This window comes from Micropterus dolomieu, linkage group LG18, assembly GCF_021292245.1.
Source record: "Micropterus dolomieu isolate WLL.071019.BEF.003 ecotype Adirondacks linkage group LG18, ASM2129224v1, whole genome shotgun sequence".
Taxonomy (NCBI): domain Eukaryota; kingdom Metazoa; phylum Chordata; class Actinopteri; order Centrarchiformes; family Centrarchidae; genus Micropterus; species Micropterus dolomieu.
The window spans coordinates 29,162,595-29,179,491 of NC_060167.1; the positions used below are offsets into that span (position 1 = coordinate 29,162,595).

Consider the following 16,897-nt stretch of genomic DNA (forward strand, 5'->3'; position numbering starts at 1 on the left):
CAAAAAACAAGATGGCGACGACCAAAATGCCAAACACAAGGGGGGGGGGGGTAACACACGGTGGCTCCGCTTTAATCTTGAGAAGCTGCAGAGCTGCAGTCTCTCACTGTAAACCCAGCTAAACTGAGGCTTTTTGAAGACCCTTTTCTCTCTCTCTCTCGCCTGCCATTCACGGATCTTGTGCAAAGTTTAGCCGCGACGTGCATGCCGTGCTGTCGACAACTGCACGCACGTCGCGGCTAAACGTTTCTCGCGGGTCTATTTCAAGTAGCCAACTATTTAGAAACGATAAAATATTCTTTGTGTGGTTAATAAACGGTGATAAATTATCCGAAAGTCGCGGGAGGTGCGAACAACTAAGCACACCAGTGAAGTTGGAGCTCCGTCTCTACAACAAGCTTTCCTCTTCTGCCACTACACACATACACGCTACGCCTACACATGCGCACTGACAACCCAGGGTTAGGGTTACAATTTTGTATTTATTCACGCACTTTAAAAGCATTTATTGAAATTTTTATTCTTTTTGTTTTGTATATGTTGAAATGTATATTGTAATAGGGTGTATATCAACTTATTGGGAGAAAACTGGTAGTTCTATGTAAAATCAGACGTTAAGCAACCCCCAAAATGGCATGATCCTTTTTCGCTGCGAAGCTTCGACTGTGAGATTGACAGTCGAATCAGGCTCCGCCCATCGAAGCATCGAATCTTCGACTATTTGGGTCAGCCCTAGGTAACATCACTTCCAGGTAACCACACCCACACTCTTAGAATTTCTGCCGAAACGGCAAGGGAAAAAAGATGATTTTTGAAAAAGATGACTTTTATGTATGTTTTACTGTGTACTACGACAGAGCCTACCTCCATGTTTGTGGTCCTGCGTCTTCACTGAATCGTCTTGTGTGTGTGTTGTTCAATAAACGTTATCTCTGTGGTATCCCACGTTTGGTTAAGATTTGAAAGTCCTCTAGTGTGTACCAGGCATAAACAAACTTTGTTTAGTTAAAAGGGAAATCTACCAATCAACTTTAAGTTTATGTTAAATATTGGCAATGTGGAATAAAACAGCCCATGGCTAAAAGGCCATTTGTTTTTGCCAGTTAAAGAAGTCTAGAACAGGCTGCAGTCTGGCCTTTCTGCTTTAGTATAACTCCTGAGGTACAATGCGTGCATCGCTCTTTTCTCTACTGTCCGTAGTCTGTGCACATCTCATGAGAGAAAGTAGAGTGAAGGGGTGAAGCAGAAGGCCAATGTGATATGCACAGTAACAGCTATGGCTCTGTCTCTCACAAAGATGGGTGCCTCAACATATAGCGAGCAAATGCTTTTCCTCAGTCCTGCCGGTATTAAGTGAAAATGAAATTACCCCGTGCACTGAATCATGCTGCTTTGAAATGAAATGTGATGACTGTGTTACATTAAAGGCAGGCCTAGGAGTGGATTGAATTAGCCCGCTGTATGTCTTTAGAAGAGACTAGTCACTTTAAAGTCAGTCACAGATTCTACCCCATATAACTGTTCAAAAATTTATTCTACCATATGTTCTCAGTAAATCACAGCAGGACAGTAATGGAGGTAAAACATACACATTTTTCTGATGTAAGCTGGCAGACATGTTTTTTCAAAATGACCATATTTGGCTGGTTATATTGTGTTTACTGCAGAAATACGTGGCCATGTAAAGTATACTGTATGTAACTGGTGGATGGTCATAGAGAAACAACATGGATAATAGCCCTGCCTTGAAAATCATTCATCGACCCAACAGAAGCTATTACAGAAGCATTTCTCTAAATCTCCACAATAAACATGCTCTGATGTCAAGATAGCAAGCTAGTCCACATTTTCCAAGAAGATACTGAGGCATGTCTTCATGGATAATTTTCAAGAAACAGACGACTGTATGCACGTGCACACACACACTAACACGAGGGGAGGGCTGGCAGACTCCCGTCATATTCCAAAACCAAAACAGATCCATCCACCATCTTTGCCACAGCTTGCCTGCCAGTGCTTCTTTTTTTTGGGTGAAACACACACACACACACACACACACAGAAATACAGGAGGGGTGACGAGCTGACTGGGGTTTGTCAGCTCGGCAGGGGGATGGAGCCATCTGTCCCAGTAAAGGGTTAATCCAACCAAAAGCATAGGCCGCAGATTCCAGCATTTTCCTGTCCTCAAATGTCTAGCTACATTCTGACTATGGTTTTTTGTTGTTTGCTTTTTTGGTTTTGCAAGGAGAAGGAGGGGTTACAGTCAGTCGTCCAGCCTTACGAACACCCCAACTAGGCCTACCCCACCTGATTCTTCGCCCTTAAATCTCAAGAGTCCTACCCTTGTCATGGTGGCAGGGAATTAAATGTTGAAGGGGACAATTTTTATTGGTTTTTCAATGATTGGCACGGATGGAGTGTTTTGAGTCGGAGGGAGGGTGTTTTCACTGCTCTAGCTGGCTGAAAGAGGCTCGCAATGACGAGATGATGCACACACACACACACACACACACACACACCACACCACAATGAGATCAAAACAGGCCTTTTCTCTGGACCTGTGATGTGCTCAATGTTTTCCCTTCATAAGCATTGCATTCAACTCTAAATGATTCCCATACAGAGGGATGGGAAAGAAGGGGGGGCTCTGAGGACCGGGGGAAGGGAAGAGAGAGATTAGAATAAGAAACAAAAAAACCTGAAGGGCCAGTAATGCAGTGTGAAGCTAAATCAGCCAGAACCCTGCCTGAAAATGCCCCCCGCACACACACACACAGCTGGCCTTTGTCTTTTCATTCCACCCAGAAAAAAAGCACCCCGGGCTTTCTACTACCTACAGCAACATGGAAATGGAAAAGAGAGGCTTTAAAACGTACATTTAGAGGGGCGGGGAGGGAGTAGGGAGAGAGATGGAGGGGGGGTCATTCAGATGCGAGATGGATCGAGGGAGAAAAAGAAAGAGGGAGGATGAGGGAGAGGTAGAGGCTAACCATAGCATCCTGGAAGCTTCAGACAGACAAACAGACAGGCAGCAGTTTGCTGCTGGAGGTAATGGCTTCTAGTATGATCAAGCATGTCAACAGATCGCACAGCCATCGCAGAGCTAGAGTGCTTCCAGCGCAAACACGCATACAGTACATACACCAAGGGAAGAGACACTTTGCACACACACAGGCATCAAACCGGGGCACAGACAAACACAGACAGATGCATGCATACCTGAGACAGACAGACAGACACACACAGCTTCCGTTTGACCACAACACATCAGCCTCCATTACTGCCAGCGCTGTGCCTCTGTCTCCCTCGCTCTGCTCCCGATGCCTTCCGCCTGATGCACAGCCATCCTCACCGCCATCCTCTCCTTCGCCCTCCATCCCAACCCCCAACCATTAAATCACAGCAACCCTCAGCCCCCCCAAGTCCCTTCTCAAAATGAAACACAAAACAAAATACCTCAGTTAAGGAGTCTGTGAGGGGCTTCCTCCCCTTCCCCTACAGTCCACAGAACAGCACCACGTCGACAGGAGACAGAGGGAGGAAAAAATCCAATCAGGTGTGGAGGATGAGTGGAAGAAAAACCCGTGCAGATTCACATTTCCTTCTCCTTTCCACCCTCCCCTTACTCCTCCCTTGCGTCTGTCCTCTGTCCAGCTTTGGCTTTGTGATGCTAAGCTAATGGGAGCTAAGCTAAGCAGCATCCACACATTGGCTTATAATGCGCTCTGTCTCATACCCACACACACTAATACTAGGCTTCTCTCTCTCGCTCTCTCACACTGACTGAGCCCCGCTGTCTCCCGTCTCGCAGGCACCCACATGCACCCGCCCAACTCCCCCTCTCGCTCGCTCGCCCTCTCTCGCTCCCTCCCCTTCTCTTGGCTGTTCACCCCTAATCTTTCTCGTTCTCACAGAACCCATCCGTCTCCCTCTCCCCACACCTCTGTTTCTTTTTGCTCTTCTCCAGACACTGACATCCTTACGCACACAAACTCATACACATGCTCTGGGTGTTTAACAAGTTCCAGACAATTCATCCTTGACCAACATGTTGAAGAGGACAGGAGTCAGGAGAAGAATCTAAAGGCAAGTGTGCAACAGACAGAGAGGAGACTTGGGGAAAAAAAGACAAGACACGAGCTGGCCAGAAAGGTATGGGTTATAATAAATCTAGAGCTGGCATTAATCTATATGTCAGACACCAAAGAAGTTCAACAGCAGTTTCTAACCCACCAATTCTTACAGGTGTTACAACTCTGGTAGATAAAGGGTATACAAGGGGTAATAACACAAAGCCACCGGGATGTCAGTGGGAATGACAACTATGGATAAATCCAAATGAAGAGCCAAGGTCTTTGAATTAATACAAGATTCAAACTAAAATATGGATTAACAAGAAAAAAAACTATATGCTGAGTCAAATTGACCAACTGGCAAACATCTGTGCACGCACCACAAGTTTAAGAAAAAATATCTTTGCATGTGCAGGATTCATTTGTTAAGCTCCATGGTCAGAGGAGGGGGTTGGGAACAGCAGTGGAAAATATAAAAGCAAGGTCAAAGGTCATGTGATGTGCCATTTTCAGATTCGCCTTATGTTTCCCAAATCCATACTTTATATTAATTCAAAGCAGTTATTCACATTGGAAGCTCATGATGTTAAGAAGCATCAAAGATGATAGTATACATACTAAATTTACTTGATTTTTCATTGTGCTGTTGATGGACAGTTTTGTTCCACAATGCAGTACATATGAAAGAGAGGTAACTCACAGCTGGGACAAATTAAACAAACTGTGGGCAGTGGTGAACTCTAGTAAAATCTTAGAAAACACAAAAACCAAGTGTCCAAATCCTTGGGCAAAATTTTGCTTTGCCACAGAGCCCTTCTTGTAGTACTTATTATTAGTACAAATCGGCACATTCATTACCGCATCGTAACTGCCAAAACAGTATACTCTAAAAATTTGTAATCAGTATACTGTATAGTAGTAGAATACAATGTAGTTTGTATTCGGGACACAGCTCTCACAACTCTTAGCAGTGACATCCTGTTGAATGATGTTCTCACCTGCCATGTCAGAGTTTATAGGTCTTAAAAACATTAGTCAGCTTCCAAACACATAATGGGTCTTACCTAAAAGCTAAACTAGCAGCGTAGCATGTTTAGGACTTTTAATGACAATCCACAATATTCTGAGAGGCACAAATAAGCATCCACATTTACAAATACATCCTATACTGTCTGTATTGAGACAAAGGTATAATTTGCTCACACTACCTCTGTCCCAACTGGCCTGCATTTGTGTGTAACAGTGTCAGTGATTGAGTGTGTGCATACAATACAACAAATACGCAAGAGTGTGTGTGTGTGTGGGGGGGGGGGTATGAATCTGGGGGACTCCACCCATCATTCAATCTGACAACATTCCTTTGACTCCTAATGGCATTAGCTATACAAAATACTTCCCCACCGGCATCAATTCGGCTCCCACTGTTTCCCTCACAACCCCCTTCTGATCTAGCTGCAGCATGCTGGGATGCCCTAGTCCAAATAAAAGCAACTGATACTAGTATTGTGTTGTGCCTCTAGTCCCTCCTGACTGGTTATGTGTACGAACAAGATTTTAAACATTTGAAACATATTTATATACAACAGACGGCAAAAACGCAGCTGGACTTAACTCAGCATTAAAGTGGTCATATTATGCTCATTTCAGGTTCATAACTTTATTTTGGGGTTGTACCAGAACAGGTTTACATGGTTTAATTTTCAAAAAACACCATATTTGTGTCATACTGCATATTGCTGCAGCTCCTCTTTTAACCCAGTGTGTTTTAACTAGGGAGTGAAGCCTCTCACTTCTATTTGATCTTTGCTGGGAGTTGCGCATGCGCAGTTTCTAGTTAAGGGCTACTAGCCAATCAGAAGCAGAGTTGGGCGGGTCCTGACAAGCCGGTAACTACGGCTTTGGTTCAGCTGTACATGTTCCCGAGTGGTAATTATTATTTTACCTGTTGTAACGTTTTAATTGTGCACTGTCTCTACATCACAGTAAAAACTTTATGTCCATTAACTGCCTAATGTTTGGTACGGAGGGTGGGGGTGACGGGAGGCAGTGGGCGGACGTCTTGTCACTGTGTGGACATCTTGTCTCTGCAGCTCAGTGTGTTTCTCCACCAGTGTTTTTGAGGGCGTGCCTGACTAGCCACTAGGCAAGAATTATGACGCCAAGTGATGCAGATAAATTAGGGAAGTAAAGGTTGGACTACAATTGAGCTGTTTTCAGGCAGTTCAGGAGCAGTGTTTTCTTTGGGAGATGGTAACTCCCGTTGGGGTGGATTTTGGGCTTTTCACTTTGCAAACCTATTATAAGCACATTACTATTAATTTCACTATTGTAGCTCTAGATTGACTATTTTAATATAAAAGCTGTATCCAGTTGTGGCCATCACACATCCAATACAGGGCAAAGCAAACTTGACTTTGTGATAAGATGGATCTGTCATCGGAAAGACACGTCCAAGTGTGTTTAGCCTTGACAAAAACAACATCCCTTGTGTAATGCATGTCAAACAGCAGACACAGTATGTGACTGACACACATCCACTTCTTGCCTGATAAAAGTCAACAAAGCCAAAGTTTGAAGTTCACTTCTGAATCCTCCTCTGGCTTTCTTTTCCCTGTCTCGATGTACCACCTTCAGCGGTTTAGGAATGGCACAGTGAGTGAGAGCATTTCTTTTGTTCAGGTGACTCAACTTGATTGCATTTGTGAATGCAATCTGTTACCACACCAAACTAGCATCAGAAAGGCTGCTTTTGGGAACACGGTAGACACACACACACACACACGAACACACATACACACACACATAGAGTCAGATGAACAAATCAATCTCATACAGCTACACGTCATATGTTTACACACATACACATGTTTATGTTAGCTTGACTGGCTAGAGCCAGCTTTTGATTTAAGGGTGCGAGAGGGTTTTTGAATCTCTCCATTCCCTCTCTTCTCTCCACCCATCCCCCCCTTTTGCCCCCCTCCCACAACCAAACCCCACCCCACCCCCATCCCCGCGGCTTCAGCCCCCGCCTCCCTCCGAGCCGTCCTCTTAGCCTATATACGGGTCATCCAATCGTCTGTGCTGCTAGCCCCGCAACTCATCACACACGCACGTGAACACTAGCCTCTGTAAACCTTGCTCATCTGAGAAGTCAACACCAAGTCATCAGCATCACAACAACCACTGCAGACAATACTGCTACTTGCCTAGATGCAGGAGAGACCAGAGCTCCCTTTTTCAAGGCTCGTAGACACAGAATGTTGAGCTTTGAAATCAGGTATAACCCAAACAGAGCAGTCGTCTCTTCTCCTTCTTCTTCTTGACACTGCTCCGATCAACTGGCAGGGAAAATGACAGAGAAAGAGGGAGAAAGGGAGCAGCAGAGGCAGCGAGAGGCAGCGGGGTCATCAGTGGGGTGGGGGTGGTCAGGAATGAGAGCAGGATAGAGGGGGTGGAGGGCTGGTGGGGATAATGGGAGATTGGGAATGCTGATCGCGCGGATGGTGTGACCACAAGGGAAGCCGTCTGACGCCTCAACAGATGGGGGAGTGTGAGAGAGCAGTGCATCAAAGTTTATCAGGGTTATGGGAACAGCTGTTTTACATCTCAAGGACACCTGAGGATCTGGTGAGCATCACTGCCCTACTGAATCTCCAATGTAGTTTTGTTTTGGGTTATTTATTTCTATGACGCTCTTTTTGTAGTTTGTTAGTGACTTTTTTCCACCTTCACCGTGTGGAAATATAATTCCTCAATTTATTTTTAATTGCAGTCTCCAATAAGGTGACTCTCAAAACCCAAAGAGTGCACTAGTAGTTTTGTCAGGACTCAACAGAATGGAAGTGACTCTTAAAAGTTTTGCATGAACTATAAAGTCTAAAATATTTTTGTATTTGTTCTATATATTATATTTCATGTCTATTGTGAATCATAAGCATAGTGACAGAGTATTTTTCATTTCCAAACTAGTCAAAGGTAAGACTGCTTTAACGTTCAGGGACATGGCATGAAAATGATGTCTCAGTGTTCGGTTTACTGAGCTGTTGGAATGGTGGCATGCATGAGAGGTGTAGAGTAAACACACACTCACACCACCACAGTAAACTGTGTTCAGTCCCTGCTGTGGTACATACAGCATGGCAGTATAACAAAGACAAGTGGCAGCGCTCACAGGTGGGAAGCCAGTCAGGGGTCATGTCCTTATCACTGCCCTTATTTAGGTTGTTTAGGGCACCAATATAAAGGTGCGTGGAATATCAGGGTTAAGGCTAGCATGAACCACAAGTATTGGTGAAGCTCCTCACTCCGAGACAATGACTGTAGTAACAGGCGGAACATGTGAATTTGGCTCAACTTTGTATACTTAAAAAACAGACAGACTGGGACTTCAACAGACCGTTGTTCATAATATTGTGTAGTAGAAGGGGTCACGTGAATGTGCAGAAAGGTTGGCTAAGCTGAGTGACCATTTTGCCTGATTTAGAGGCAGGAAAAGCCCCAACATCGGCAGACACACTTCTCCATTTGTTTCGCCACCTGCTTGCTGTGCATTAATCACACCTACACCTACATATGGACAGTGCTTTGAACAACCTTTGGACATATGTCAGCATGGACACCATCACAGGCCAAAGCAATCACAGCAACTCCATCTCACTTATGCGCAACAACTCCATAAATGTACGCTTTCCTAGACAATTGTTGTGTCAGTCTTGAATCATTCTGTGAGCGTGAAGAGCATAAAAAGTAGTACTAATTTATGAACTGTGACCACTGTAACATGCCATACTATAACACAAAGGGGAAAAAATTAAGCTGTGCCAAAGTATTTGTAAATTTGATATTCCAGCAAGAGTGTCCCTCCTCTACAAGTGCACGACAACAAAAACTTTACAATCCTATAAAACATATGGCCTAGGGAACACCTTCAAGCTTTGTTTACTGCTAACAACACCAGGATTTTACTAGTTTGCCATAGCCCACTCAGTGATTAGAATAGCCGTTATAGCCAGACCCCCATCCTCCACTAGTGTCTGGCTGACATATGGCAGTGGAGGTAATGCAGATAAAGTCCCTTAAACAAGCCTCCTGAATACAGATAGTAATTTGCATGAGAGGGCCACGAATAAACTAATTGAAAAGCCAACAGATGAGAACCATTAAGGGAAAAAAATCGGCTTGGTGAAAAGAAGAGGTGCACCCTTACAAGCCTGAAATTAACTGCAAAGCAACAAAAAAAATCTAATATGCTAAGTAATGTGTGGTAATGGCAAAAGTGAAAAGTAATTACAGACAAAAAAAAGTTATTTAAAGTTTTGATCAAGTTTGCATACAGTGAATTTAATTTTGTTCTCCAAAGATGTGTTTATTGTAGAAAGTATGAAATGATGTGATATGTCTAAAGTGCACTTGTGGAATCTATAGATACTAGTAAATGACATGAGGCTATAGCACCACAACTGCAAATACACATAGACTATTCAGTATATATTATAACTGGAAGCAGAGGAAAAAAGTTACATAAACTTGCATCCAGCGCCGTCATTTCTGCAGTTGCATATCTTGTCTACCAGTTTTGTCACTTCCCATCTCTACCACCCTCTCTCTACATCTTCATAAGTGAGGCATGTGGTGTCCAAAGCCAGTAGGGTTTTCCAACTTCAGTATATCCAACGAAGGTTAAAATCAAGGGCAACTGGACTTGGTTGAAGATACTGGAAGACGTGTCGTCCCTCATCCAAAGGACTTCTTCAGTTCTGAAGAAGAACTGAAGAAGTCTATGACCTGGATGACTGAGAATCTTCATAGACAACTTCAGTATAATGACAGCGATGAGCCTGGCTCTGACTGGGCCATACAGTTCATTATAGTGTTATATGCAAATCAGGGATAACACAAGATTGGCATCCTGCAGCATGGTTCATCAGTCTAACCTCTTTCTGCACCAACACAATCTTCACAGGTTGTTTTTCATAGCAGGGAAGAATAAAACATATCAAACATCTCCTTCAGCTTTTGAGCAGCTACAAGAGAAGTATGCAGCATCAAAACACAAATGTGCTATTAGATCTTTGCAACAGTCAGGAGGAAAAAAAGTCACAAACACAAGCCTCTTTTCCTGGAGTACACAGCCAGCTCTGGCAAGATACTGGTTAGTGATATAGGGTGAAGGACTTGGATGAAGCCGTAGTGCCCGTAGTAACTGCTGCTACTGATCCCGTGGAAATGAGATCCTACTAGCTTATGCACTGTGAAGTCCCCAGAATTTCCGCTAACTGATCAGAAAACATTAATAAAGCAAACACCCTGCTGACGGAACGGACAGAGGGTGGCTGACTCCGTATCAACTCACTGCTTGTTATCAGCTTGGAATGCAGGCGGAAAAGTCCATTCTGGGATGAAGAGGGATGATGTGTGATAAAATGGAGCAACCCGAACATGAGGTTAGTTCCAAGGAGGATAAGAAGTAATCAGCCTGGCTAACTGCACGGCCAATATTGGTCAAAAGGCAAGTGGAAGCATGCTCAGATTAGACTGAAATAATCAGGCTTAATTAGATATATAAGTGTCTGTGTGAGGCATTTACACTCAATCATTACATGGATCTAAAACCGATCATGTGGCTCACAATGACTAAGGTGTTTTTGTTTTTCTTGAGGATGAAAATAAATTTCTTTGAAGCCACAACAATGTTCTGTGGGAACTCACATAATCAAAGTGTGTAAAAACTATGTGCAAAGCCAGCATATCGTCAAGATCTCAAAGCATGGCTCACATAAATGACAGGAAATGTAGATGACAGGAGAGCAGAGGATGGTAAACATGAGAAAAGGGAATGACGGAGTGAGGTGTTTGGCGGTCATGGACTCACAAGGCACGGCGTGACGGTAGAGGTTGTCTCGTATGGTCTGCTGCAGTTCGTGGTCAGGCGAGGATTTCTGGAAGCGCTGGCTTAGATAATGCTTCAGGTCCTTGTTCAGCTTACTTCCTATCATTGTGGACACAAACAGGAAAACATGTGGTAACTGCATTAAAACAGAAAAAAAACACGGCTAGCAGACATAAGAACATCACATGAGTCAAAATGAGATTGTTATAATTCACAGTGAAGTGTCAACTTGCCACACAGTTTGAAAAAAGAAGTATACAAGTTTTTCTTGCGACCACAGCAAAGCTAGATGCTGAGTGCATAGCCGTGAATTGCACACTTGCCATTGTCACTCAGAGGGGTAGCTGGCTGCAGGCTCTCCCTCTCCAACCAGCCAGGGCTAGCCAGAAATGAGACTGCTAGCATTGTGGCTAGCACTGTGTATCAGCCCTCCTACTGCTACGCCATCTGGACCTTAGACACACATTAGGCTACTGAAGGGCAGCACGGCTGGAAAGCGTCCGTGTGTGTGTGTGTGTCCGTGTGTGTGTGTCCGTGTGTGTGTGTGTGACTCTAAATGTGTATCTGTGTGTGTTGCTATTACAGTGAGTGTCTACATTACATGCATGTGCAAAGCACAAACAGTATGACAACATAACAGAAAAAAAAGAAAGGAGACGTATGATGTCACACAAGTAGGAAAATGAGGTAATTTACCGGATGAATATGAATGTGAATTGGTCTTTTCAATAACAATACTACTACAGGCAACAACAAACATCGTATCACGTTCTATATACATGTCCCGTTATTTATTATCCAAATGATTTATCTCCCATCTTTGCATGGCTGCTGAGACCATTTTTAGTTGTCTTGGGCAAACAACCAGTCATAAAAGGCCCTAGATCCTGTTTCCATGGAAACTGTGTGTGTGTGTGTGTGTGTGTGTGTGTGTGTGTGTGTGTGTGTGTGTGTGTGTGTGTGTGTGTGTGTGTGTGTGTGTGTGTGTGTGTTTAATAAGATGATTGAAATTGTTAGCATAGTACAGAAGAGCATTCTGCACTGGTTGGCAGAATGATTGTAGTTTCACGCAATAAAGATACAATTGAAGCACAACATGCTCATCCCACAGACATGATACGACTGCTTTTTATTTTAATGTGACCCAAGATTTTGTCTGTGATTCATATCAACAGTGGAGAGGATGAAAAATTGCAATTTTAAATAATGGTACTTATCAGATTGTCAAATTCTGATTTAGAAGCTGCCAGGCTCGCACTGCAATTAAAATGTTAATATACAACCGTGGTTTTGGAAAACAAACAGTATTGAAATGTCAATTCTCTAAGACAAGTATTTAAATAGTTATATTTTGTGTTTACAAAAAAACAGTGAATGGGATTTTTGAAAGCAAAGCTATAAAATAAATGTTTATTTTTATTATACTATATTTTATTGTTAGAAAGTAAATTTGCTTTTATTATACTTGATATCATAGTTGCTTGGTTGATTTTTTTTTCTTCTTATGACTCAAGACAACTTTAGTGAATCCAGGCCCATGTCTACCAACATATTTAATTGAAATAATGAGTGACGTATTTGATTAACTATAATTAGTGTCAAAGCTAATAGATGATATGGCCGTTTGGTAAACAGTCTGGGAGGAAAGTTTGAGTCTTCGCTCGAACGTCTAAGCTTCTCCTGGGAGGAGAATCTGCTCCTGGCCCTGTCCCATCCAGACATATCACTGTGTAGTAATCCTCACTACAGGTCACAAGCCAACGCTCAGGCCAGCAGAGAGCCTAACACACACCCTGATGTCCTTTTGTATACACCAATTACCGGAGAGCAATGGGAATTCCTCACTAACTGGCTGTGTGAGCCCGTCTGAGTTATGCATTGGGGAATCTGTAACATGACAAAACTCAAAAAGGGGCCATATGGGAAGAGATGGGAGTAACACTGAGAAGGATTCAGGCAACAACAGGTACACAGTCCTGAATAGCTTCAACCCTATTAACTTGCGAGCCAACTTTATTCACTCACATCAAGTCATAATTAGGGTTGGGTATCGTTTACAATTTTATGATACCAGTACCAAAACCTAAAAGTGATACTGATACCAATAGAGTACTTCATTCCATGCCTTGCTATATTTTTTGTTGTTATGGACAAGCACGGAGATCTTTTCTTTTTTTCTTTTTTCAAAAACCTGTTATATAAACGTATTTGGAAATTGTATCAGATCGCTCCTCATCCTAATTAGGTCATCCTCAGAGAAAGGACAGCTTGGGAGTTTTTTGTAGCCTATTTGAATGAGTAAAACATTTTAGTGACCACATGAGTTGTAGAAAACTAAGTAAAAACTTTCATACATTTGTTGAAATCCAATCACAGAGAACTATTTTGTTAACTTTCGATTGATAAACTGAATTGAAAGATCTCCGCAAGTGTTCCTTTAGTAGTGATTAGCAAACCACCTCTGAAAAAGACGACAGTAAGAAATAGAAAACCAGAAAGGAGTTGGCTAAACAAGTCAATAAACTACACTTTTTCCCACGATTGGTTTACAAAAAGTACTGGTTTGACTGGAGACATTTCAATCCTACTAGATACTGGGCTGTTTCAGTCGATACCTTAAGTATCCCTACTCGATACCCATCCCTAGTTATAATGAAATGACACAAAGTTCATCAATAAACAAAGGTGTGTTTATTATTATTATTATTTATTGACATAAATTCATCTTCACTTCATCTTCTAGGGTGACGCCAATGTCGTTGCACATATTTCTCATGATAATGTTAAAGGGGTACTCAAGCAATTTTGTATTGCACTTTCAAAAAATTGGTGGACTAGCAAGAATAGTCAAAACATTCAGTCTTCTGTAATCTAGTATAAAAATGCTGGATCCCAAAATGCAAAACCAAAGTTAGCTGATGAGACTGATTATTGTGAGGCATGACAGATGAGGGAGCTACATAAGTTTGGACAAGTCTGTTCAATTCAGTAAGTTAAAGGGGTGCTGACAAAAGAAAGAGAAGTGGGGAGAGTTCACTTCTGAAAATCAACCGACTGGCTATGTACTTGATATAAAAGTTGTGGCGGGTGTGTTGCTGCTGTCACATTTGGTGCAATTTGGACACACAACACGTTTAGCATTACTTAGTAACTTTGAATAAACTACAGTACAGCGCTTGCGGGGGCAGGGCTTATATGCTCTTATGTGGTAGTAAACTGTTGAAACAGAGTTATCATCTTCACGCAGGTTTGATATATGTTAAGAAATGAATATGTTGAAACAAAGTTATAAGAGTTATTTTAAGTTGTAAGGAAGCGCTGAATATCTAGCAGTATCTGCCATTATCGTGTTGTTTCAGTGTTATAAATGCTGTAGGTGAAACCAATGTGAGAAGCAAATTTTGAAGAAAAAGCGCAGTGAGGCGTCACAATGGCCCCTGTGAACAGGCACTGCACTAGTTTCAAAAAAAGAAAATCCATCCATCCATCGTCAACCACTTATCCTGCCTACAGGGTCGCGGGGGGCTGGAGCAAATCCCAACTGACATCGGGCGAAAAGCGGGGTACACCCTGGACAGGTTGCCAGTCCATTGCAGGGCCACACATAGACAAACAACCACTCATGCTCACACTCACGCCTAAGGACAATTTAGGGTCACCAATCAACCTAGGCCGCATGTCTTTGGACGGTGGGAGGAAGCCGGAGCATCTTGAGAGAACCCACGCACATACGGGGAGAACATGCAAACTCCACACAGAAAGGTCGGGCTTCTTGCTGTGAGGCGACAGTGCTAACCACTTCACCACCGTGCCGCCCCAAAAAAAGGAAATAAATAATAATTTTTAAAAAGTTAATTTTAGCCCAGTGGACTGTGTGAGCAGTGTTAAAGAAAGCTAACTCAGAACTGTGTGTGCGGTTGCAAGCAAAAGCACCTCAAGGAGCTATTTCATGAGCTTTAATCTGGTTACGAAGTTTCTATCTTGCCCCCACTGTTTCTTTGTGTACGCTTATCTTGATGATGTTTTAATGAAAATGAGCAGAAATCCTTCAAAGGCAGGACACTGTGAATGACAGGTCCCTGAAGGACTGCCTCGTTGATGAATGAGGGGAAGGTAATTACTTAGGGACGTGTCGATTCAGTAGATAGCACTATCTGTCCTCCTTCTGTTTTTGGGCACTTTGCAATCATAAAGTGCTGACAAGGAATATCAAGAAGTCTACTGATCAGCACCTTGTGTCAATATATTCGTTTTAATAGCAGGAGTGTCTGAAAAAAAAAAAATAAAATGGAGCTGATGTCCAGTACTGACAACCTGTCCCAGGTTGGGACCAGCGCCTGCCATTAAAAAGATTCCCTATTTTTTTTTTTTTTTTTAAATACATGCTACAGAAAACAATAACGCACACTACCTTGAATAGTGTCCTCAATGCCCTCACAAGGACTGGGAGTTAACTGACCACTAGTTTATCATTGGCCTGTGCTGAGGTATTGGCTGGGACCGAAGTATGCACGGGTTCTGGGACTCAAGTCAAACTAATTTTGTGGCTACCCAACATAATATGTTGTTTCTGGTCTGAGGTCAAATACCTTTCTACCACATTTCCTTTCTCTGTTCTCTTTTCTGTCCACTTTTTAAAATAACATCGGACTACTTTAAAACCACTCTCCTTAAGTGCACCCACAATGTGTGGATTTCAGTCTTATGGTTTGCTCCAAATTGGGTCTAGGTCGGTCCAGCTGTAGTGCAAATACAGTCGACCTTGTTAACATCAGAGATCAATATTCTGTGGATGCTTTACCAGCAATCTGTCACCCATATCATGTACAAGAAGGTCAAGAAGATCACGTCTCACCTCCATTTAAGCCTTTAAGGCAACTTGTCAGCTCCTTCAAACCAATGCAGAGTATGTTAACACCATAAGCCACTTAACTGTGGTGCCTCGCTCTGTCTTGATTGCTGTGTATACAACGACAAAGCATGTTGGCCCTGAAGGCAAAGGACACAATGCCGACCCCAAAGACTTGGATGTGGACTGATTGATTAGACCAGTCCTTTGACAGCTGAGATTAATTGGATCATTTTGATTGTGGTGCCTCATCATTTTTCAAAAATCAAATAGTAATTTTTTTTTCATGCAAAATTCAAATCCAGGTGCCTGAGCCGGTTTGTAGTGCATTACTCCATTGATTAATTATCTTAATACAATTAGACTCACAGGCAACAAATAGCATGCAGGCGGGCAGCATAGCTGGGTTGAGAGAACATTTGGCCCAGCCACCACCCACCCAAATCCCTCTACAAACAGATAATTGGAAAAGACATATCCTTCAAACACAGCCCACCTGTTATAGATTTTCCAAAAGCCCCCTAAAACAAGCAAGATTTTGACAAGGACACATGCAATCCATGACAGGAAGGGAAGTGGGGGGGGGTTCATGGGAAGAGAGAGAGTGAGAGCGAGGCAGAGTCTGTCACACAGAAAGAGAACATCAGAGTAAGCCAGAGAAAACATCAAAAGAGTTTTATACACAGCTGAAATGTGAAAAGCTCTACTACTTTCCAGGCATCTTCTATTGAGTCCACCCCTGCAACCCCTCAGCTCTGATCAGCCAGCCAAGGCCCTGCTCAGATATGCAGTGCCAGACATGGCACCAGCTAGACCCCTCCGCTGGCAGCTGACATCTGTATTCACAGCGTGGAAAAACTGAACTTCACTGAAACTCGATCCTCCTGCTCGTAGTGGGAAAGGAAAGGTTTGACCAATTTCTGCTGATTTGGAAATGGCACGGAGTCACGGATTTGTACAGGCCCTTTACGCTCTGGACGAGCAGTGTCATTACATAATGGAGGGCCCTGGTAAATTGCTTGATATTCAAAACCAACAGCTACGTTTTTGCTACATAGAGGTCTTTGTATGACCCAGATGCCGC

General features: G+C 42.9%; 1 protein-coding gene across 1 annotated transcript in view; it reads right to left on the reverse strand.

Annotated features, from left to right (window-relative positions):
* Positions 1 to 16,897, reverse strand: part of magi1b (membrane associated guanylate kinase, WW and PDZ domain containing 1b) — a 142,764-nt gene that overhangs the window by 63,095 nt on the left and 62,772 nt on the right. Inside the window, 1 exon segment of the mRNA XM_046076068.1 lies at positions 10,947 to 11,063. Coding sequence (XP_045932024.1) covers positions 10,947 to 11,063 — 117 coding nt within the window.